General features: G+C 57.3%; 1 protein-coding gene across 2 annotated transcripts in view; it reads right to left on the reverse strand.

The window, feature by feature from the left end:
* Window positions 1-23816, reverse strand: part of PTPRN2 (protein tyrosine phosphatase receptor type N2) — a 600304-nt gene that overhangs the window by 224709 nt on the left and 351779 nt on the right. For both annotated transcript variants that reach the window (XM_061166236.1, XM_061166237.1), the window contains one exon: window positions 21882-21946. In XM_061166236.1, the coding sequence (XP_061022219.1) occupies window positions 21882-21946 (65 nt within the window). The remainder of the gene's footprint in view (window positions 1-21881; window positions 21947-23816) is intronic.

A 23816-nucleotide genomic window follows, 5' to 3' on the forward strand; every position in this document is an offset into this window, starting at 1 on the left:
CGTTAACAAAATGCTTCTGGAATGAAACAAGGAAACTTTAATACACACACACACACACACACACACACAAACACACAGCCAGGGCCTCTTATCCAACATAAGATGCTGTGTAAGAAGGACCCACCAGCTGGCATTTGGCATGTGCACTGTTGAGACAGAGGGACAGCTGGACCATCCTCGGGGTGGACGGACAAACTTAAACTAGGGTTTAAATTGGAGCCCGACACCGGGGCCAGAAGGCGGGACGGATGCCCGTCCATCAGCCTTGGTGGACCTCAGAGACAAGCGGAGGAAAGGCTGGCCAGGCCTGTGCACTGCCTGGGGCTCGAGAAGACAGGCCAGGGGAGCCGGCCCCACAGACCACCGGGAGCCCTGTCCCCCTCTTCATGCTTGCGCCCCAGGGCTGGTGCATGTCTCAGTTTGAAGCTCAGTGGCCAGAGCCAAGGGCCATGAGGGACGGAGCCGACTGGTGCCCAGTCTCTGAGGACGCAGAGTTCAAGGACACCAAGGCCACCGGCTCCTGGGACCAGCTGGGACAACAGCCGGGAGCCGCTGGGAGGGAGCTGAGGGCTGGTACAGCGGCCCGGGAGACAGATGGGCCACCCCCATGGGCCGAGCACAGAGCTGGTCCACCGGCTGGTGGCCTCTCCAAGGCCGTCCCCCCACTTCCTGCCTCTGTGGCCAGGCAGCGGCTGGGGGTCCACAAGTCCTGGGTTCTGGGAAGCAAGGGGAGACCCAGCCAGCAAGCTCGCCACCACCTGGCCGCTTTCAGGGCAGGCTCTGGGAGGACTCAGGATTCACACAGGCTTTGAAATCAAGGTCACGGACTTCCCAGCACCCTCAAAGCCACACCACACACAGGATGAGGGCTTCAGGACGAGGGTAAAGAGGTCAGCACGGTGATTCCCACCTTGATGCCAAAATATTCAGATGTTTTACTGAAATACCAGGTTGTTTCTACAAATGTTTCCAGGGGCCTCCAATTTGCCAGGGCGAGAATGAGCACTTTGTGGGCCTGCTGGGCACCGAGGCAGCCCATGGACGCTCAGGAGGTCTGCAAAGGTCACGTGATGGGGACAGCTCACCTGGGCTCCACGGTGCCCAGAACGTCCCCCACCCGGGCCCTCCCAGCACGAATGGAGTCGGGGGGCTCTTACATGCCACTTGGCTGCACAGGATGTGCCTCAGGAGGAAGCTGGGCTTCCTAGGCCCTGAGGGTCACTGTTAGGGGCCCGATGCCCCTCTCGCCTCGCCTGCTGAGACCTGGGCCTCTGGGGAGCCCTGCTTCCCGAGCTTCGGCCTTCGGAGGAGCACACTCCTGCGGGCCTGGCCCCGACGCCTGAACCCCAGGCGGATGTGACCGTGCTGAGCCAGCGCCCCTGACGGTGAGCACCACCTCTGGGGGCCCCCGGGGCGCTCAGCGGGAGGCGCCCGGAGTGTCTACTCCAGCCTGCGGCCAGCAGCCCTGCTTCACCCGCAGGCCTGCCCACGCGTCCCGGCTACGAAGTCCTCTGCTCCTCTGCTATTTACCGAGGGAAGGTTTCCTAGGGAGTGAGGATGTCACAGGGTTAAAGTTCCTGCAAACACACGCCTGCACCCGTGTACATGCACGCACGCACGCACACACGTGAGGACCGCGCTGCCCAGTCTGTGGTGTGTCCGGGCCGGACCGGGGTGACACATGCCCCACCGCCAGGCTGACTGTCGGCTTGAGGATGGGACAAGTGCCCCCAGCAAACTGCCACCAGGCGCGCGTCCTGCCGGCTCCCCGTGAGTGGCTGGGAGCGGGGAAGGCGGCTGGGGGGATGGGAGCCGCTGCTGGCCCTTTCCTGTGCCCAGGCGCTCAGTCAGCCCCGGAAGGGCCACGTGCTCCCAGCCGTGACCTCTGTGATTCTGGTCTGTACAGGAGGCTCAGATGGAGCCGAAAACCCACTGAGGGGGAGGCCCTTCTGGCCACAGGGCTGCCCGCCCGCCTCTTCTCCTCAGCTCCTAAATTCTTCTCTGACTCACACCGGGTCTCCCCTCCTCACCTGGTCACCCACCCACCTCGAAACCCAGACTCCCACAGAACCTGAGAGTCCCTGGCAGCCTGGGCCCAGCCCTGGGGTGCTGGGGGGCAGGACTAGGTCCTCCCACCACCAACCCACCACACGCGCGTCTGGCCAGGTGGGGTAGGGTGCCCTGCACCGCACCCCCCAGTCCCCCAGATACCCCCGGGCTTCCTGTTCCTCCTCCCCTCCAGGCCCAACTGGACAGGCAGCTGCCCACCCAGTGCCCGCCACCCTCCCCATTGTTGCCGACACAGCAGCCCCTCGCCTGGAGCCCAAGGCCCCTGCCTTCCAGCCTGCTTCTGACAACCACAGCCCTTCCATCCGGACGCCAGCCCGAGGGCTGAGCCCCACAGCCCTGCCCCCACAGACTGGACCGCAGGGATTCCTGGACACTGGGCCTTCCCCAAGACCAGAGCGTGGACGGGTCCACCTGCCTGTCCCTGCTGCCCTCCTCGACCCCCGCCTGCGCGCTCCGAGATCCTGCAGCGTCAGCTCAGCACCTGGAGCCGCCCTCCCCTCAGGCCCGTGACTGACACACAAGGGGAGGCCAGAAGAGGCCAGTCCTGCTCCGCCTGAGGATGGGGCCTTGGCCATGGCTGCGGGGAAGGAAGCTGGTCCTGTCTGGGGAGATGTCTGCAAGGGCGCTTCCCACACGGGTCAAGACCCGACTCCCGTGTGCTCACCCACTTTCCTCCTGCGTGCGCCTCGTGGCTGGGCCTGCTTCCTTCACGGGGAAGTCTGGATGATGGAGCCAGTGAGCAAGTGCCGTGACTTCACCAGGAAGTCCCGTGGCCCCTCCTGTCGCGGGAAACACTCGCTAACTATTCTGCACCCCCTCCCACCCTGGCTCCGGGACCGACTCTGATGCAGCGTGTCCTCTGGGCCATAATCCTGCAGACATCCAAGCGCCGCGGAGACCGAACCAAGGAGCAGCAGTCTCAGGTGAGCTGGGTCACCAGAGTGCGTCTAAATCCTAACACTGTATTTATAATTCTTGCTGCGGCAAATTATCCCTCTCACACACCATACACACCCACACACATGCACACATGCACAGACATGTACACACATACACATCACGTGTGTACACAATGCTCACACACACGCACACACATGTACACAAGAGTACACACACGTGTGTACACACATACCCACACATCACACATGTAACACACCACAGTTCACATAATGCTTACACATGCACACACGTGTACATACATCACACACACTCAAACGTACACATAAACCCACACATCACACATATACACATGCTCACACACATGCACACACAGTACACACATCACACACGTGTACACACATCACACGTACTAGGTAAATGCACCCCCTTGAAAGAACAGACTCGACACTGGCACCACCACAAACGATCCCAGTTACGGACAAGCCCCCTTTGGAGGACCACAGTCACTGGCGCTTCCCCTTCTCCCCCCACCCCCATCCTGCTGCTGCTCCTCCTGGTCCAGGCCCCTGGGCTGTGTGGATCCGCTCGGCCCACCAGGAGCAGGGAAATGGGGCAGCTGCGATGGTGAGTCTTCACCTCCGGGGAAGGATGAGCCTGGAAGTCACAGGATACTGTCCCCCCTAATCCATGAGGATGACACTCCAGGTCACACGGCAGCGAAACCCACCTGGAGGAAGCTCAGCGTGAGACGCGATACTAACCCCACCCCCCGAGCCCCAAGCCCTCAGGAGAAGCAAGGGGGCGGAGGAAGGAGGCTTTGCCGGCTGCCTGGGTGGAGACCACTTTCTCCCTTCCATGGACACTGGTGATCCGGGGTCTTGGCTCAGACGTGGGTTGGGATGTGCCCCGTGGATCCCCCAGGTCCCAGGCCTTTGGGATCAACCAGAACTTACAGCACTGACTGCCCTGGGCCTCCGGCCTGCAGGCAGCAGACTGCAGCCTCAGGACGGCCGTCCAGTTGCTCGTCACAAGTCGTCTCTCTTTACCCCTGGGGGCTGCCCTGGCTGACACAGGGTTGAGACTGCTGGCCCAGCACTTGGGGGTACTGCTCGCCGCTCACCCACCATATGCACAGACTACACGACGTGGCTCTGACCGCCGCGCTGGCGGCAGCTCCCGCCGGCAGGTGGGGGCAGGCCAAGGTGCACGGCGCTGGGCCACCCGTGGAGACATGTCAGGAGGAGTCGGGTGAGGCTGTGGGGGCCCCGAGGGCCCCAGAGGAGGCTAGTGGCCTGAAGGGGCAAACCCAAACCTGACCTAGGAGGAGGGTCTCCTGAAAACATGAGAACGGCCCAACTCCATCTGCACAAGAGGGGGACTTGGGCACCGGGCGGGGGTGGGGCGCGGCTCAACTGAGAGACCTCAGCCCATGAGCCCCCCGTCCTGGGTCACGCGCTTCTCCTATCAGCATGCAGCCCCCCCACCCCATGCTGGGGACTGAGACGTCCCTGGACAGGGAACTCGAGGTCCTGATGGTGTGTGGCGGGGGCGGGGGACAGGCGGGGACAGGACGGGAAAATAGACAGGGTGTCAGAGTCATACAGTCTGAGCGCAGAAACCGCAGCCCCCTGCCCGCCCCTGCGGGGAGCACTGGGGGGACCCCTTCAGGGGTAACATGTCCATGTGTTCTCCAGATGACCAGACCACCCCGAGACCGCTCCACTTGAGTCAGGGGGTAAAGTGAACAGGAAGGGCACGTCGGGTCATAATTTAACACACACATCAATGTCAACATCCTGCTTCGACTGAAATCAGTCGTGAAGCTGAGCGAGTCCTGTCCAGGTGGGTGGGGGCCGCCCCTAACGGGCGCGAGGCTCCGGGCCGTCCCATTGCCGGCTGAGGGCCGTGTCTGCTGCTTGGCTGAGGCTGAAGCCACCAGCTCTTTTCCGACCTGCTTGGGTTTACGAGTGTGAACTAGCGAAGGCTCTGCTTTCCTGGTGGCCTGAGTCTAAGGGGGGCCCAAGCACGGGGGTCCACCCTTAGAGGCCTGGGCGCCCCTATGTGGGAAGGCCAGGCACGTCGAGGGGCCAGCGCCCCCGTGTGGCCCGCCGTGTCGGCACTCACTGACCAGTGGCTGGTCCACGCGGTGTTCTCACAGCTGCTGACGGGTCAGGACGGTCACGGGAACACACACAGTGTCCTGCGGTCACCATCTCTTCTCTTTAAAAATCATACATATTTCATTAAGCTTCATGCAGAGTGTCTTCTGATTTATGGTAATTGTCAACGAAAGCAAAGACACAATTTTAACCCTGCAGAAGCTTAGAGTTAACTGGCACGAGATTATGTAGTTTTTCCTTAAAAAAAAAAAAGGAGGGAGGGCCCAGCGTGCCCACCCCCCCCAACACACGCAATGCAGAGGATGCCGGGTCAGTGAGCCGTCCCATTGCTGAGGCCCGCCACGCAGGGAGAGCTGTTCTCCAGGGGCCACACCTGACCCGGCAGACACCCCATCCCTGAGCCCCGAGTGCTCATGGCCTGGGAGACTCCAGTGAGAGGAATTTCCATATCAAACCCAATTTAGATGAAAAGTCTTGGTTTAAAAAAAAAAAAAGCCAGTGCATCAATAGTCCCTTGATTAGATTTTCATCTCCTGAGCAGACAAATATGAATATTTATTACCATGGATGCAGACTTTCCTCCTTCCATTGCTCTGTTCTTGAATATTATCCACCACTAATTTTTATGAAAATTTGGGCAACATAATGTTTTCACATAAACTGACAGTTCTTGAGATAATCCCGTTATCGTCTGGTTGAAAATGACAGCTTCCGCTTATTCATGTGTTAACGAGGGATTAAATATTGTTTTTAGTCCTATAATCTAAGATGGACTGGAAATTAAAAATTGAACATTGTACATTAGCAGGGCTTTGTTTGCATTTACTTAGAGAAGATCCATAAATTAGCAGTTTAACAAGCAGGCCGTTTAATGTTGCTGCTGAAGGCAACATCACGGATATTTCTAAGTAAATCCTAAAATAAATGGTCATCTACCTGCTGTACACCCAGAGGAAAGCAAGTCAAAGAAAGACGCCCTTCACCAGAGAAATAAAATGGCAACACAGCAGAAATCGTCTCAGTGTCAGGGATCACTCCGCCTCCCTCCTCTCCCCAAGAAGGGAGTGTTGTGTCTTCGTCACTCCCTGGTCCTAACATCCTGAGACATGCTTGCCCTGCAAAATTGTGGGGGTGCCCGGTCAGTGGTGAGCATGGCCAGTCCTCCCCACTGAACACCCGTGGGATGGTCGTTTATTTGCACTAGAGGGTTCAGTCAGTTCAGTCACTCAGTCGTGTCTGACTCTTTGTGACCCCGTGGACTACAGCACGCCAGGCCTCCCAGTTCATCACCAACTCCCGGGGCTTGCTCAAACTCATGTCCACTGAGTCGGTGATGCCATCCAACCATTTCATCCTCTGTCGACCCCTTCTCCTCCTGCCCTCAATCCTTCCCAGCATCAGGGTCTTTTTTAATGAGCCAGTTCTTTCCATCAGGTGGCCAAAGTATTGGAGTTTCAGCTTCAGCATCAGTCCTTCCAATGAACATTCAGGACCGATTTTCTTTAGGATTGATTGGTTGGATCTCCTTGCAGTCCAAGGGACTCTCAAGAGTCTTCTCCAACACCACAGTTCAAAAGCATCAATTCTTCAGCACTCACCTTTCTTTATAGTTCAACTCTCATATCCATACATGAACACTGGAAAAACCATAGCTCTGACTATTTGAACCTTTGTCAGTAAAGTAATGTCTCTGCTTTTAAATATGCTGTCTAGGTTTGTCATAAATTTTCTTTCAAGGAGCAAGCATCTTTTTAATTTCATGGCTACAGTCAGCATGTGCAGTGATTTTGGAGCCCAAGAAAATAAAGTTTGTCACTGTTCCCATTGTTTCCCCATCTATTTGCCATGAAGTGATGGGACCGATGCCATGATCTTCATTTTTTGAATGCTGAGTTATAAGCCAGCCATTTCACTTTCTTCTTTCACTTTCATCAAGAGGCTTTTCAGTTCCTTCCTCTTCACTTTCTGTCATAAGAGTGGTGTCATCTGCATATCTGAGGTTATTGTTCTTCCTCCCAGCAATCTTGATTCCAGCTTGTGCTTCATCCAGCCCAGCGTTCTGCATGATGTACTCTGGATACAAGTTAAATAAGCAGGGTGACAATACACAACCTTGATGTACTCCTTTCCCAATTTGGAACCAATCCGTTGTTCCATGTCTGGTTCTAACTGTTGCTTCTTGACCTGCATACAGATTTCTCAGGAGGCAGGTAAGGTGGTCTGGTATTCCCATCTCTTTAAGAATTTTCCCCAGTTTGTTGTGATCCACACAGGCTTTGGTGCAGTCAATAAAGCAGAAGCAGATGTTTCTCTGGAATTTTCTTGCTTTTTCTATGGTTCAACAGATGTTGGCAATTTGATCTTTGGTTCCTCTGCCTTTTCTAAATCCAGCTTGAATATCTGGAAGTTTTCAGTTCACGTACTGTTGAAGCCTGGCTTGGAGAATTGTGAGCATTGCTTTGCTAGAATGTGAGATGAGTGCAATTGTGCGGTAGTTTGAGCATTCTTTGGCATTGCTCTTCTCTGGGATTGGAATGAAAACTGACCTTATCCAGTCCTGTGGCCACTGCTGTTTTCAAAATTTGCTGGCATATTGAGTGCAGCACTTTAACAGCAGCATCTTTTAGGATTTGAAATAGCTCAACTGGAATTCCATCACCTCCACTACCTTTATTCGTAGCAATGCTTCCTAAGGCTCACTTGACTTTGAACTCCAGGATGTCTGACTCTAGGTGAGTGATCACACTATCATGGTTATCCAGGTCATTAAGATCTTTTTTGTATAGTTCTTCTGTGTATTCTTGCCACCTCTTCTTAATATCTTCTGCTTCTGTTAGGTCCATACCATTTCTGCCCTTTATTGAGCCCATCTTTGCATGAGATGTTCCCTTGGTATCTCTAACTTTCTTGAAGAGATCTCTAATTTTTCCCATTCTATTGTTTTCCTCTATTTCTTTGCATTGATCACTGAGGAAGGCTTTCTTATCTCTCCTTGCTATTCTTTGGAACTCTGCATTCAGATGGATATCTTTTCTCTTCTCCTTTGCCTTTAGCTTCTCTTCTTAGCTATTTGTAAGGCCTCCTCAGACAACCATTTTGCCTTTTGGCGTTTCTTTTTCTTGGGGATGGTTTTGATCACCGTCTCCTCTGCAGTGTTACAAACTTCCTTCCATAGTTCTTCAGGCACTCTATCAGATCTAATCCCTTGAATCTATTTGTCACTTCCACTGTATAATTGTAACGGATTTGATTTAAGTCATACCTGAATGGTCTAGTGCTTTTCCCTACTTTCTCAATTTAAGTCTGAATTTTGCAATATGGAGTTCATGATCTGAGCCACCGTCAACTCCTGGTCTTGTTTTTGCTGACTGTACAGAGCTTCACCATTTGTGGCTACAAAGAATATAATCAATCTGATTTTGGTATTGACTATGTGGTGATGTCCATGTGTGAAGTCATCTCTTGTGTTGTTGGAAGAGGGTGTTTGCTATGACCAGTGAGGTCTCTTGGCAAAACTCTGTTAGTCTTTGCTCTTCTTCATTTTTGTACTCCAACAAGGTAGCCGTTGGGCTGCCCTGGTGGCTCAGAGGGTAAAGAATCTGCCTACAATGCAGGAGACCCAGGTTCAATCCCTGGGCCAGGAAGATCCCCTGGAGAAGGTAATGGCAACCCACTCCAGTACTTTTGCCTGGAGACTCTGATGGACAGAGGAGCCTGGTGGATTCCGCTCCATGGGGTCACAAAGAGTTGTACAGAGCTGAGTAACCAAAGCTTGCAAGCTACCTTGCAAGGTAGCTTGCTGTTACCTTGTTGCGACGACTGGGGTCCCAGATCAAACCATGGATCTGGTGGAGCTCTGGGCAAGACCATCCCACATGCTTCTAGCCATCCACAGTGCATTGTATTTGTCTGTGCTTATCTCCGTGATTGGCACATAGACTTCTTCACCTTTTCATTTACTGTCTGGCATGGTGTAGAGCATCAGACAGGGACATTTCTTAGAAGCCGACTCGTCCAGGCGATATTGAGTCTAATGAGACACCAGTAGGACAGAGTTGACTACGGGTCAGTGTTGGGGGCTGAGTCTTGACCCCAGGACCCGAGGGTCTGACCGTATTTGGAGATGAGACTTTAAGGAGATAATTAAGGTAAAATGAGGTCCTATGGGTGGGTTATGATCTAGTGTGACTGGGGTTCTTATAAGAGGAAGCGATCACGACACAGCCACGCATGGGGTATGACCATGTGAGGACATGGGGGCAGCAGTGTCCACGTGTCAAGGAGAAAGGCCTTGGGAAGGATGACTGGGTGTCAGATCCCAGCTCCCAGGACACCTGACCACAGGACCCCTCGAGGCGGCCCCAGGAAACCAGAGCATCAGCGTGGAGACACTCACCCCAGCCACCCTTCCCCTCCACTGCAGGCAGTGTCGCCCCAGGAACAGAAGAGTTAGAAGTGTTTACTGCTGGGTGAAGTCCAGTGCTTGTCAAGGGAAGGAGACCTCTTGTAAAATTTCTTTTTGCTTTATGCCTCGCTCAAAACCAGAGCTGTGGCTCAGAGTTTACACTCGCAGAAGCCTGACTCACCTCTGAAAACATCCTTCCTTCCTCACGAACAAGAGGTGAGGTCTGTGCAGACATGCCAATTGAGAGTCTGGTGCGCCCCCCCAAGTGACTGGGTGCCATCACCCCAGGGAGGGGCTCTCCCTACACCTGCTGTCCTGGGGACCCCCGAAGAGTGACCACGAGTAAGAGGCGGACAGGAAGGGCCGTCCCGGTGTCAGCAGGACAGCCCCGAGGCTCTGGTCCAGGTGCATCCGGGGGGCCCTGTGGGTGGCAGGACCACCGCCTCATTCTAGGAGCCAAGCTCGGTCCCTGCCCACCCCCACCCCCACCCCACAGCTTATCCAGAAGTTGGGAAGTTCAGGTTTTACACTTGTCTCCCTTGGACAGCAAGGCGATCAAACCCGTCACTCCGAAAGGAAATCAACCCTGAATATTCACCGGAAGGACTGATCCTGAAGCTGAAACTCCAATACTTAAGCCCCTGATGCGAAGAGCTGATTCACTGGAAAAGACCCTGATGCTGGGAAAGACTGAAGGCAAGAGGAGAAGGGGAGGACAGAGGATGAGATCGTTGGATGGCATCACCGACTCGATAGACATGAATCTGAGCAAATTCCAGGAGATGGTGAAGGACAGGGAATCCCGGTGTGCTGCAGCCCATGGGATCACAGAGTCAGACATGACTTAGCGACTAAACAACAACAACAACTTGTCTCATGACCTCTGCAGCTAAAAATTTTATATGTGCAGTTAACCTCGCTTTAAAATACATCCTATTTATGGAGTGCAGCGGGTGTCCTGTGCCTCAAGAAGTACGTCAGGGATTTCAACTTTCAAGAATCTTGAGAAAGAGATACCATGACAAGACAGCGAGAATTAACTAATTTAATGACAAGTAACAAATGAGACTCTTTACGTTTCATGTTTTCTCTGAAGTGTGCAATTATCAGAGAGGTCTATAAGTGAACATTTCCATGCGCTTCTCAGGACAGGTGAGATCAATCACAGCTCCAACCCTGGGGACAGATAGTCGTTCAGTCCAGTTCTCCAGCCCTGGTTCCTCCACCATGGTTCACACCCATCAGACGGGACAGTTGGGGGCAGGGAGCTGGGGAGCATGAGTGTGCGTGTGTGTGCGTGTGTGCACATGCGTGTGCTTGTGTGTGAGTGCACAGGGCCTGGGGAGCAGGGGACCCAGTGTAGCCCGAGGTCCATTCACTCACACTTGACCCTGAATCGGCTGGAGAGGTGAACTCCATTTACCAGCCAGGTGAGCAAGGCACCTTAACCCCGAAAGGAGAGAGATTCAGTTGTGGGGTCAGCGGACAGTCGCTCCCGGTGCTTGGATGATGTCTGTGATTTTCGGGTGTTGAGAGCAAACTGTCTCCCCGAAAGCTGTGTGCATCTCCTCCGCCCCGGTCCTGGGAGGGAGACTCCCTGGCCGTGGGGTCTTGGTGGGGGTGATCCAGGGAAGCGCGGGCACTTGGGTGCAGGGTGGCCCTAGTCCTCCTAAAAGGAGACCCCTGGGGAGGCCGTGAGGCAGTGGGCAGAGGCTGGAGGAGGCGGCTGAGGATGAGGCAGCCTCAGGCGTGGGATGAGGTAGGAAGCAGCCTCTCTGGGAGCCCCCAGGGCATGCAGCCCCACACTGTTCGGGCTCAGCTCTGGGCTCAGAGCCGGGAGAGGACACTGTGTCTGCAGCCCCGGCCTGCAGAGCTTTGTTACCACTTCAGCCCTGGGACCCGATGCCGGGTCAGAGGTGCCTGCGGTCTGGGAGAGAGACTGCGGGCAGCAGGAGGTGCCCGCCAGCCGGGGAGGCCCCAGACGGGGCAGGTCAGGAGGCCGGTCCCGCAGAGGGATGACACGGGATCTGGGCACCGGGGTCTGTTAACAGGGCCCCACGTGGGGGCGCAGGGACGTCAGAGGATCTGTGGCCCCAGAGAGGACAGGGTTTGTGGGCGAGCTCAGGGCCTGGGTGGAGCCACGCAGGGAGTGGCCCTGTGCCCGGGGCTCTGGGGGGCCAGGTAAAGGGAGGGTGGTTCCGCCAGGCCCACAGGACTTCTGACCTCCCTGGATGCTTTCAGGACTGAGCCCTGGCCCGGGGCTGCGGCTCCAGCACCAGATGCCCTTCTGCTCAGATGTGGGTCCACACATGATGGCTGGGAAACAGCCTGGCTGGACCCGGACACCCTGAGGAAGGGGCCCGGTCCCAGTGGACGCCTGCGTGGGGGTCCCTTCCTCACTGCAGGGGAGCCGTGGGCCAGCTTGACAGAGCAGGCCCACACTGTGGTCGCCAGCATGGCGTTGGCTGCATTTCTGTTTTGACTTGAGATTGTTTTAAATTTGGTGTTTGATTATATTTAGTGTTACATTGATTACTAATTACTTCATATGGGTGAACACAGCCTTTTTTTTGAACTCACGGATAAAGCAGAGGGGAAGTATTCAAATCAGCAATTAAGGGCTGCACATCCATTGCCATGGAGACGCGGCCTGGGATGTTCACAGTTAAAGACCGAACGTGCCCAGGCGGGCGTCCACCTGCTGCCCGGAGCTCGCGGTCACTCTGCCCTGACCAGGGGTGACTGAGTTGCCACGAGTGTCAGACCACAGGCTGGAGGCACCGGGCAGTGAGCTCGCAGAAGATGGGGGACCGGCTTGAGCTCACGTGACCCAGCACAGCCTGGGGAGCACCCTGGAGGGGGCAGGTCAGAGGCAGGGGACGGGTCCCCCAAGGCGGAGCAGCCATCCACTCAGAGCAGCTCCCCGCCACCCCCAACCCTGGGATCCCTGGAGAGGGAGGGAGGCTGTGAAAGCGCTGATCTGGGGTGGGGGCAGCAGAAGGCAAGCACCACCAGCCTGCCTCGGGGGGAACTGTGTCCGCCCAGGATGGACAGAGGGGGGTCCTGACTCCTAGGACTTCGGGACGAAACCTTTACCGAGGAGTGCAGTTCAGGGAGGCCACCAGGGTCGGCCTGAGCCCAGGTTCCCCACCGAGTGATGCCCTCAGGACGCGTCTCCCCCACGGCGTTTCGGGTGGGGACTCTGGGGGCAGCGGGTGTGGGGGCCCCTGAGGACCCGTGTCTGTGGGCGGGAGACCGGAAGCCAGCCCTGGGGCTGACCCTTCAGTGGACACATTTCCAAGCGATGGGAGCCTCAGGGGCCCTTCACCTAAAAGGCGGAGCTCAGGATATTTCTAACTTCAAGGCAAGGCTGGATTCAGGGACAGAGGCTCGGCCTCTGGAGGTGATGCCTGGAGGGGTGCTTCCAACCTCAATCCCCCGTGCCAGGCTTCCCACCCTGGGGTCGCCTGCCTCCACCCGGCAGGGTGGGTGTCTGGGCACCAGGGACACTCGTCTCATGGGGGCTGAGCCCGGCCACATGGCCGCTGGCCCGAACGAGGCTGGGGTGCTCTGCGCCCCACTCCAGTGGTCTTCGCTCTCTCAGCAAGTCCAAGTCCTGGGGCTGAGGATCAAAAGCGGGCTTCTGGAACACCGTGTTCCAGGGGCTCTTCCGAGCGTCTGCAGAGCTCAGCTTGACATGAACACTGCCTTCTGACCCAGGCTGCCCGGCTCCGGGGAGGAGGACCAAAAGCAGCTCACAGACCGCTGAGACACGCCTGCTCCCGCAGACCACAGCGTGGCCCAGCAGGGAGACACGCGCCAGGCACTTTCTATAGCAACACGGCTGACATGTCAGACCAGGATGGTGGGGGTGCCACAGGCAGACCCTACGCACCCCATCTTACGTGACTGCTTACCCTGACGCTGCATCAAAACTGAATGTGTCACCATGGCAACTGCCTCATCACACGGCACCTCGCCTGCTTTAAACCCGGGAAAGTATTGAAAAGACCCTGTGGGCCCACGTGACGGCGACTTCATACAGCACCTCGGAGGGAAAGGATGCCGTTTCACACGAAACTCATATTTGCCACTGTGTCAACTGCAGTTGATCATATTGAACATATTTTCATCTGATTCTCGTCACTTTTGAGAAATAAGAAATTAGTATGAGGAGCCCTGGTTAAGGCTGCCTGTGGGATGCTGTGCTGAGCTCCGAGGGGCCCAGCCAGCAGAGCTGGGGACCCGTCATCGTGGAGGGGACCACGCAGCCGTCCCTGAACTCTGACCTCTGACACCAACCCCTCAGCCCAGCGCGGGAATTCTCAGGGCAGCCTGGACAGACCGTGGCAAATGTTTTAATGCAATTTTATGCAGATTTTCTTTTTCAAACATAAATAGGAATATTTACAAATGTAAAGAAGCCTTTCTTGGGATGACACACATTCTACACTTTGAGGAAAAAAATCAACTTTCTCCACCCGGAAACACAGATTAGAATAAAAATTGAGTGACGGGCACAAGAATATAACCTGAGGAACCAGAGCCCACGTGGACAGGCACAGGGCAGGGCCCCCAGCAGCCCAGGACGCCCGAGCCCCCGGGTGGCTGCCAGGGTCCACCTTCCAGTCTCTGGTTGCAGCCGGACAGGGCGGGGGAGCCGTGAGGGTGAGAGCGACCCCGCCAAGCAGCCCTGAAGTCTTCAGGGTCCAGTGGCAGCCTGCCAACACCCAGCATCGTCTCAAACTCAGCTCACAGTCTTTACCAAGGCAGCCTGCCGGCTCTGACGCGTCCCTCTGATTTATCGTGTCAGCACTCATCCTCAAATGTGACCGGCTTCCGCTGCATGCACTCTGGAGCTGGCAGCTCCTCCTGTCTCACAAGACCCACCCCCCAGTGCCACCTGTCATGGCTCCCCACCTGCCTGGGCCCAGGGGCGGTCCCTGCAGGCTGCTCTGCCCTCTGCCATCCACACACCCCCAGGGTGCTTCCCCTTGAGTTTGCAAACACCGGCCTCGGTCTAAGCCCGGGACACTTGTGACCACTTACCACGTCCTGCCTGGGTGTCTGTATTAACACACGGCACCACACATACGAGTGTGCGAGGACTCAAGTTACCTGGAATGCCCTCCTCAGCAACCTGGGAGCCACGCCCAGCACACACTCGGTGCTTCCTCTTGCGCCCTCGCTTATTTAAAAGCGAACATGTACTCAGTTCCTTCCGTCATGAGCTTTTTCTTTACTAGAACTTTAAGAAATGGTATCAAAGACAAAACGACAAACACTGACACACACATTGCACCAATGCCCATCTCCTGGTTCGACTCTCATCCTGTAATGACGTGGGTGCAGCCACCGCGGGGTGGGGACCCGGGAAGTATACATGGTATCTCTGCCCTCCGCGCAACCTCCTGTGAATCTACAATGATGGCAAAATGAGAATAGAAAGCCACAAATGATACTGATGGAGATTTTGGAAAAGGAGAGAACTGGCACGTGATCCCACCGTTCTAGGGGTGACGTCATGTCTGCACGTGCTCCCCCAGCCCAAGTCCACCGGCACAGTTTTCACAGCCGCGCTGAGGTTCAGAGCTGTCGCAACAACTTTCATGAAATAATATGACATATTAATTAATGACCTTCCTGGGGTTTTATACTTAGGTCAGTTTTGGTATTTCCAAAGCTCTGCATTTTTGTTTTTCTTAGTGAAAGTCGCCCAGTTGTGTCTGACTCTTTGCGACCCCATGGACTATACAGTCCATGGAATTCTCCAGGCCAGAATACTGGAGTGGGTAGCCTTTCCCTTCTCCAGGGGACCTTCCCGACCCAGGGACTGAACCCAGGTCTCCCGCGTTGCTGGCAGATCCTTTACCAGCTGAGCCACCAGGGACGCCCTTCATTGTCTTGTCTGGCACGTTATCCTCGTAAGAGGAGTTTCTGGGGCTGTGAGGACTCACTGAGAGTGAGGACCTTCTTAAGGTGTCAGGTCCCCACCGTCCTGCAGCTTCCTGAGTCGAGTGGGACTGTTAGCGCTTCTGATCTCTATTACAGATCTGAGACTAGGGCCCACCAGCCACCTCTGTAACCACGTCCAAGGACGAGGCTTCAGATCAGCACTGGGACAGCCCCAGCGCGTCTGCAGGCTCCGCACTCCAGGGTCCTCTGCCGTGTCTCCCACTCCTCCTGCTGCCACGGGGCTTCCTGCATCACCATGAATTTACTCCCGTGGAGAGCCGGTCCCTGGGCACACAGCCACGAGGCATGTCTGTGATGAGCACCTTGCAACTGTGAGTACCGAGCATGCACCTGTGGGTACTGCCTGCACACCTGTGGGTACTGACTGCACGCCTGTGGGTACTGACTGCACCCCTGTGGGTACTGACTGCACACCCGTGGGTACTGACTGCACGCCCGTGGGTACTGCCTGCACACCTGTGGGTACTGACTGCACGCCCGTGGGTACTGACTGCACACCCGTGGGTACTGACTGCACACCTGTGGGTACTGACTGCAGGCCTGTGGGTACTGACTGCACCCCTGTGGGTACTGACTGCACACACATGGGTACTGACTGCACACCCGTGGGTACTGACTGCATGCCTGTGGGTACTGACTGCACACCCGTGGGTACTGACTGCACGCCTAAGGGTACTGACAGCACACCAGTGGGTACTGACTGCACACATGTGGGTACTGACTGCACACCGTGGGTACTGACTGCACACATGAGGGTACTGACTGCACACCTGTGGGTACTGACTGCACGCCTGTGGGTACTGACTGCACACCCGTGGGTACTGACTGCACACGTGAGGGTACTGACTGCATGCCTGTGGGTACTGACTGCACACCCGTGGGTACTGACTGCACACCCGTGGGTACTGACTGCACGCCTGTGGGTACTGACTGCACACGTGTGGGTACTGACTGCACACCCGTGGGTACTGAGTGCATCCCTGTGGGTACTGGCTGCACGCCTGTGGGTACTGACTGCACGCCTGTGGGTACTGCCTGCACACCCGTGGGTACTGACTGCACCCCTGTGGGTACTGACTGCACACGTGTGGGTACTGACTGCACACCCGTGGGTACTGACTGCACCCCTGTGGGTACTGACTGCACATGTGTGGGTACTGACTGCACCCCTGTGGGTACTGACTGCACCCCTGTGGGTACTGACTGCACACCCGGGGGTACTGACTGCACACGTGTGGGTACTGCCTGCACACCCGTGGGTACTGACTGCACGCCTGTGGGTACTGCCTGCACGCCTGTGGGTACTGACTGCACACCCGTGGGTACTGACTGCACCCCTGTGGGTACTGACTGCACACGTGTGGGTACTGACTGCACACCCGTGGGTACTGACTGCATGCCTGTGGGTACTGACTGCACATGTGTGGGTACTGACTGCACACACGTGGGTACTGACTGCACCCCTGTGGGTACTGACTGCACACCCGGGGGTACTGACTGCACACGTGTGGGTACTGACTGCACACCCTTGGGTACTGACTGCACATGTGTGGGTACTGACTGCACCCCTGTGGGTACTGACTGCACATGTGTGGGTACTGACTGCACACCCGTGGGTACTGACTGCACACCCGTGGGTACTGACTGCACACGTGTGGGTACTGACTGCACACCCATGGGTACTGACTGCACACACGTGGGTACTGACTGCATACCCGTGGGTACTGACTGCACACCTGTGGGTATTGATCGCACATGTGTGGGTACTGACTGCACACCCGTGGGTACTGACTGGACACGTGAGGGTACTGACTGCACACCCGTGGGTACTGACTGCACACCCGTGGGTACTGACTGCACACGTGTGGGTACTGACTGCACACCCTTGGGTACTGACTGCACATGTGTGGGTACTGACTGCACGCCTGTGGGTACTGACTACACACCCATGGGTACTGACTGCACACACGTGGGTACTGACTGCACACCCGTGGGTACTGACTGCACATGTGTGGGTACTGACTGCACACCCGTGGGTACTGACCACACACCTCTGGGTGTTTACTAAGCGTGATGAAGGCGGGTCCCACTCCATCCACACGTGAAAAGTGACCCCTGGGGGTGACAGCTTTGCCGTGGCCTGAGGCCCACACAGGGCTCTGCCCCATCGTCTTCTCAGGGCAGGGGGTTGGTACCACATGCCTTCTTCGCACCTTGGCAAAGGGCCTCAACATCAATCCATCCCCAAGTCCAAGCAGACTGGCCACAGGGTCCCTGGGGACTTGGCTCAACACTACCCCCCACTCCGAGAGTCCCCGTGACCCGGGCTGGCCCGGCTGCAATTCTCTGGCCGCTGAGCGATACCAGTCCAGGCCGTGAGCGCTGCCCAGTTCCTCTCAGAGGCCTCCTGAACCCTGGGCTTTCATAACCGCCGCTGGAACAGCCACATCCTTCCACAGATGGCAACACTGGGGGCGCTTCTGGGGGAAACCACGCCGTTTCCTCAAAGCACCGTGGCGTGCCCCCTCCCGCCCGCTCTGTCTCCCGTGACGATGGTGGGCAGCCGCACACAGCTGAGTCACAGCAAGGCATCGGGAGGAGCAGACCGCAGGTTCACAGCCTCTCAGGGACTGTGCGGACCCACACGCGTTTGGCCGCAAAGTCCTTTCTCTGGACAAAAATCGTACCCAGGAGCCGGAATGGTGACCGACGGGAGGGAAGTGCAGCTGGGCTGAGCCAGCGGGAGGACGGCCGCCTGCCCGCCCCGCAGAGCTCCCCGAGCCCAGGGACCAGGGCACGCCCCCCGACACACCCCCGGGGCCGAGAGTGGCTCCAGCCCTGCCCACCCTTCTCCCTGAGGCGGGCCCAGCCCCTCCGAGACAGAGGCCCTCTGCGGAGACCCCCCGCCCCACCCGTGCACCCCCCGCCCGATCCAGAATGCAGCTGGTCTCCCCACGAATGTGGGCTTCTCTCCCTAAGCCCCGGGAGGCTCAGATCAGTGAACCTGCAGCTTTGCTCCTGCGTGCCTGCCTTTGTCGGTTTAACTTTCAGGGCAGGGGGCCCTCAGGGGGTGCAGGAGAACCCCTCCTCCTTTCCCCACAACCTGCAAGGAGGCAGCTCTTGCTCCTGTCTGGCTCGGCCGTGAGGCCGCCGTCCGAGGCTACGCCAGGGCGTCTGTGCCGGGGCCCCACTGAAATGCAGGCAGGTACATCGCTAATCGTATTGCATTTACGACACTCTAGAGAACTAGGAGGCCGCGGTTTATTTCAGATACACCACGGAAGCCACTCTCAAGAAATGCTGGCCTGGGGACAATCATCTAGATGATTTTTCTTCCAAATGTTTGAGTTTTTTTTTCTTGGTAATATCATAATTTTCCCTTGGAAAAAAAAACATGACTTTATTCACTTGAAAAAATATGAAGACGTTCAAGACATCAGAAACTAGATTTTGAAAAATGTCAAAATACCACCAATCTATCAGGAATGTGTGCATCCCCTCTAATCTGTTCATTGCCTTTAAATTTTGTTTTGAGATATTTCCATTTGGCTTAAAAGGCTTTAATTCCGCTATCTGTCATCGCACGTTGAATCAGCAGTGCTGGGGAGACATCCCGTAAATGCTGGCAGATTTCTAGGAATCAAGACTCTGCTCCACTTTCCAGAGTCAGGAATTAGCAGAGACATTCATATCAAATACATTTCAAGGAAAATCAGAAGCGTCAAAATCAGGCTCAACACTGCAGAGGCAATTAAAATTAGAAAAAGAAACACTAGCTTCTTACACATATCACCACTTGCCCCTCCTGCACCTGTTTCCACGATCCAGGGCCCACCCCACGCACACACACGCCCCTCCCTCTATTGGGCAGAGCTACATGGGACCTGGGTTCTGGGCCTGAGAACCCATCGGAGCAACCTCAGACAACCACAAAGGCGACAGCAGCCCTCCCTCTGCAGATGAAACAGGACGGGGCCTGGGAGCTGGGCTCAGAGCGCCCCGTGGGCCGCGGAAACCTGGGGCCCCGAGGAGACACGGGTGGCTCGGGGAGAACCAGGGGAGGACAGCCACCCGCGGCCACGCTTCAGTCCCTGGATGGAATACGCCCTGGGATGTGGCCGTTTTCTGCCCCTGGGGAGGGTGAGGCCAGGCTTCTGGCCGCTTGAGGAGCAGAAAGGAAGCAAACAACGATGAAACTGCAGGAGCAGCGCCGTGGGACTGGGGTCTGCTCTGCCCTGCGCCCCCACCGTCCAGGCGGGACCCCTGCCAGCTAGTGGGAAGGGCGCCCAGAAATGAGCAGGGGCTCCCCTCCGAGTGTAGGTCGTCATCTCCACAGACAACTCAGGCTCCCCTTGTGGGGTCCTCCAGGTCCCAGACAGCGCGTCACCAATTTCTGCTGTGAGCCGGTCTGGGGCAGGGCCAGGCGTGTGTGTGGGGAGAGCTTTAGGGGCCTTGCTTCACCCAGGCTCGGAGACCCCTTGCTAGTTTCCAAGGACAGAAAATTAGGGCTGGTGTCTGTGCGCACCTGGAGTGTGGAGAACGGGCCAGGTGGGGTCATCACTGGATGATGTAGAGGTTGTGGCCTCAGGAAGACCCCCGGGGACACACAGACCCCACACGAAGACCCCTTAGCGCAGCTGGCTTCAGAAGGAGGCCAGGCAGCCAGGCCAGGAGGTCCAGAGGCCATGCTCAGGACAGTGACCACTGCCGCTGACCACTGAGCTCCTGGGGCTGTGGACGGGGACCATCCAGGGGACACTGGGGGCCAGGCCAGACTGGGTGTCAGGAGTGAGCAGGTGCTGACCTGCTGGTGCGAGGTGTCGAGACGCCTTTGCACATTTGGGGGTGGTTTCGGGAAGGAGGAGGCAGCGAGCGGCAGGGAGGCGAGAGGGCCAGTGTGCTGAGAGACTGGTGTCCAGGGAGCTTTCATTGTACGAGCTGGACAGGCCGGTGCACGTGCTTGTGCTGACAGGAGGAGACAGGGAGCAATGACCATGCAGGGGAGCGTGAGGGCAGGACGGGGCATGGGGTCCCAGTGCTCACAGGCGACGGGGGCCAGGGGGCAGGGCGGGTCTCCAAGCTGTAACACGGGCATCAGATCACAGACAGGTGGCCCTGCGTGCAAGCTGGGTGTGTGCCCGGCCAGACCAGGAGCAGGGGGCGGCGGTCAGCGCCCTCCTCCGAGACCTGTCCCTGCGACCTCTGGTCTGGAGTCCGCAAAGTCGCAACACCCCCACCCGCGGCTCCCCGCCGCCGGGAACCACAGCGGCCCGGCTCCGCACCCCCACCTGGACCCTTCCTCCCCCGCCCCTTCCAGGGCAGTCTGCCACCTCCAAGGAACACGCTCCGCCCACCGCACAGGATGGAGGGGCCCAGCGCCTGAGCGCCCTCTGACAGCCGACGCCCAGGGCCCTCACGGAGTTGGTCTGGGTCCGCTCCACCACTGGGCACCAGGCACGTCCTGCCGGAAGGACACCCTGCAGAGGCTGGGAGCCGCGGATCAGAACCTTCCATCTGGGCTTGGATCCTCCGAACCCTCTGCCTTCCCGCCAGTGGTCACTGCACCCCCGAGGGTTACGGGTGGTGTGGGGGCCAACAGACCCCCGGCATCCCCTCCCCGTCACCGATCGCCAAGGTTGGGGACGCAGGGACTTCGAGGCAGGCCCCCCGTCTGTGGAGCACAGAGCCAGCCTCTGTGCCGAAGCAGCCGCTAAATACGTTCTTATTTCAAGAGCCAGGGCTCCGACGGGCCTTGGAGTGGCCACGTGGAGGCATCTTGCCCTGAGCCAGGAGCGCCTAAATAAGCGCCCTTAACGGTTAATTACTGTCGCTGCGGGCGTGAAATCAGGGATTTCAGATGCGCACACACAGACTGGCTCCGGGCCCGCTGACTCACGAGCGGGACAGCCACCCCAGGGCGGTGCATCCGCGGCGCACAGCGTATGTTTCATTAACTGCCGGCGACCGGCCGGGCCGGCGCCAGGGCCGCGGGGCTGAGTGCCTGATGGAGGGCTCGGTCGAGTGCCTGCTTCTGAGGCCGGTGAGGCGACGGCGGGCGTTACATCGACCCGCAGGCCCCCTGCTCTCTCCGCCCAGCCCCACGGGGCCTGTAACTACGGAGACGGAAGGGCCCCTCCCACGGGAAGAGAACACCTTTCCCACGGCAGACCTCACACCTGAGTCCCCGGAGGAAGGGAGATCGCGCTCCCAGAGGCTCTGGTGTTTTCTCAGCGAGACATCGAACACAGTTTCGAAGGCAACCAAACGGCGTCACACAAGCCGCGCACCACGCGCAAGCACCCCGCCCCCACCGGAGGGCCAGCCCGCCTGCCCGCCGGCCTCCGCCGCGCCCCGCACGGCGGGCTGACCCCGCCGGAGCCTGCCAGGCGCCCGGCCACGCAGTCACTCACCGAGCCGACTCCGGCCTGAAGAACTCGCAGCCCAGACATGGTCTGCAGTTTGTCTTTGTTGTCAGCTGCGGGAGAGATGGAGAGGTGAGAGGTCAGCGAGGAGAGGAGAGCGCTCTCCAGACACCTGAGCACCACCCCCCGCCGCCCAGGTGAGCTGTGGACGAGCCTGGGGTGGAGACCGGCCCGGGGGCTCCCCACCGAGAGCAGGCTGTGGGTCCCTCCCATAAAACGTCGTGGTAGGAAATTCACAGCATCCTTATGGAGCCTGGACCAGAGACGGGAGGCAGGCCTGCCGCCCGGAGTCTTGGTTTGAACGACAGGCTGGTTGCAGGTGTGTAATGACTGGGAAGTAGGTTCTGGTCACGAGGTTGTGTTCACAGACAGACTCACCAGCCGGGGGGCCTGGCTCTGCCTTCCTCACCCGCTCCGGGAGCTGTCCACCCACTCCGGCTCCTGCCCCTGGCAGATCCTCCTGTAAGGAGCCGCCTCCAACACTGCCCTCGTCCTAGTTTGCTGCTGACTTAGAGTGAGCAAGACTCTCAGAGAATGAATTACCCTCCGTATCAGACCAAGTGGAGTGGGCCCTGGAAACAATTAGCCGCCGGAGACGAAGCCCAGTTAATCCCGTGGCAGGCGCGCGGTCCCCACCTCCTGGAGAGGAAGTGTGTCACAAGGCAATTGACCTTGGCTTACGATTCTGCGGGAATATTCTTTCGGATAAAGCCCATGTCATTTTGGAAATGAAAACCAGAAGAAATAGAATTTTATTGCAAGCCCTAAGAAGGAAGAGTGCATTGCAATTGTGATTAATGCAGAATGAGATAGCAAGAAAACAGCAATTACTTTCAGTCTTATTGTGAAACACATCTTAGGTGATGGAACTCTATCTTTCCGAGGGATACACACAGCGCCTGCCACAGCCACCTCCCCAGCCTCCGGGGCCCTCCCCTTGTCTGGCAGAAAGTTTTCCTTTGAACAAATGAATGTTATTTCTTACATTTAGGTAATTATGGGAGCGCTGCGGGAGGCAGATGCAAACCCGGGGGTTACTGCACCAGCACTTTAAGAGGCTCTAAGCTGGGGAGGGGGCGGCAGGGCAGGGAGGGGGCAGCGGCTCAAAGGTAAGCCGTGAATGGAGGATATTCTTTAAGAGATAGGGTATAAAGCAATTGATTTTAATGTTCTCCTGCGAACAAAGGAGGCATTTTACTGAATGACAGGCTACTTTGGGGGGATAATAGTGAGTCTTCAATAGGCTGAGGACACAAAGCACTAAAGATGGAATTAAACGTGCGCCACTGTCGCTGCAGAGAAGGGCCAGGCACTCCAGGCACAGGGCGAAAAGCCAGTCGGGCAGGAAGGCTGAAGTACCCAGCCAGGGGTCAGCACACCTGCCAGGGAGGGCTAGGCGGAGACACCTGAGGCTCAGCCGCCAAGGATCACTTGCCATCCTCAAGTGTGCCCACGGAGGGCTCCCCCAGCTGACCGCCTCTCCGGGGTCCAGCCAGGGAGCCTGGGGACTCAGCCTCATGCTGACAAGGGGCTGCTTCTGCTAAAGGATTTTCACTGGGAATGGACATAGCACTCAGGTGGGCTGTCCCTGAAAAACCAAACAGGTGGGACAGACAAAATGCTGGGGCTGGTGCGTCCTGTAGGCCGTCGGAGCATCCAGGGTCTGCTGGGAGGGGCTGGACATGGCCTGGTCCCACCAGCATCGGCCGGAGGGATCCCCGTCTCCCCAGACATTCCATTACCACCCACAGAAGCCCCAGGCACGTCCCCTGCTCTGCAGGGGTGATGGGTCAGCAGGGCAGGGGGCCGGTCCCTGCCTCCCGGGTCAGGACACACATCTGCCCCTATTCGCTTCCGATTTGCAGAGTCTGCTCCATCCTTTGATCCTACTGTGGTCCTCAGATGCTGCAGGGTGTTAACACC

Source organism: Dama dama, chromosome 18 (genome assembly GCF_033118175.1).
Source record: "Dama dama isolate Ldn47 chromosome 18, ASM3311817v1, whole genome shotgun sequence".
Lineage (NCBI taxonomy): Eukaryota > Metazoa > Chordata > Mammalia > Artiodactyla > Cervidae > Dama > Dama dama.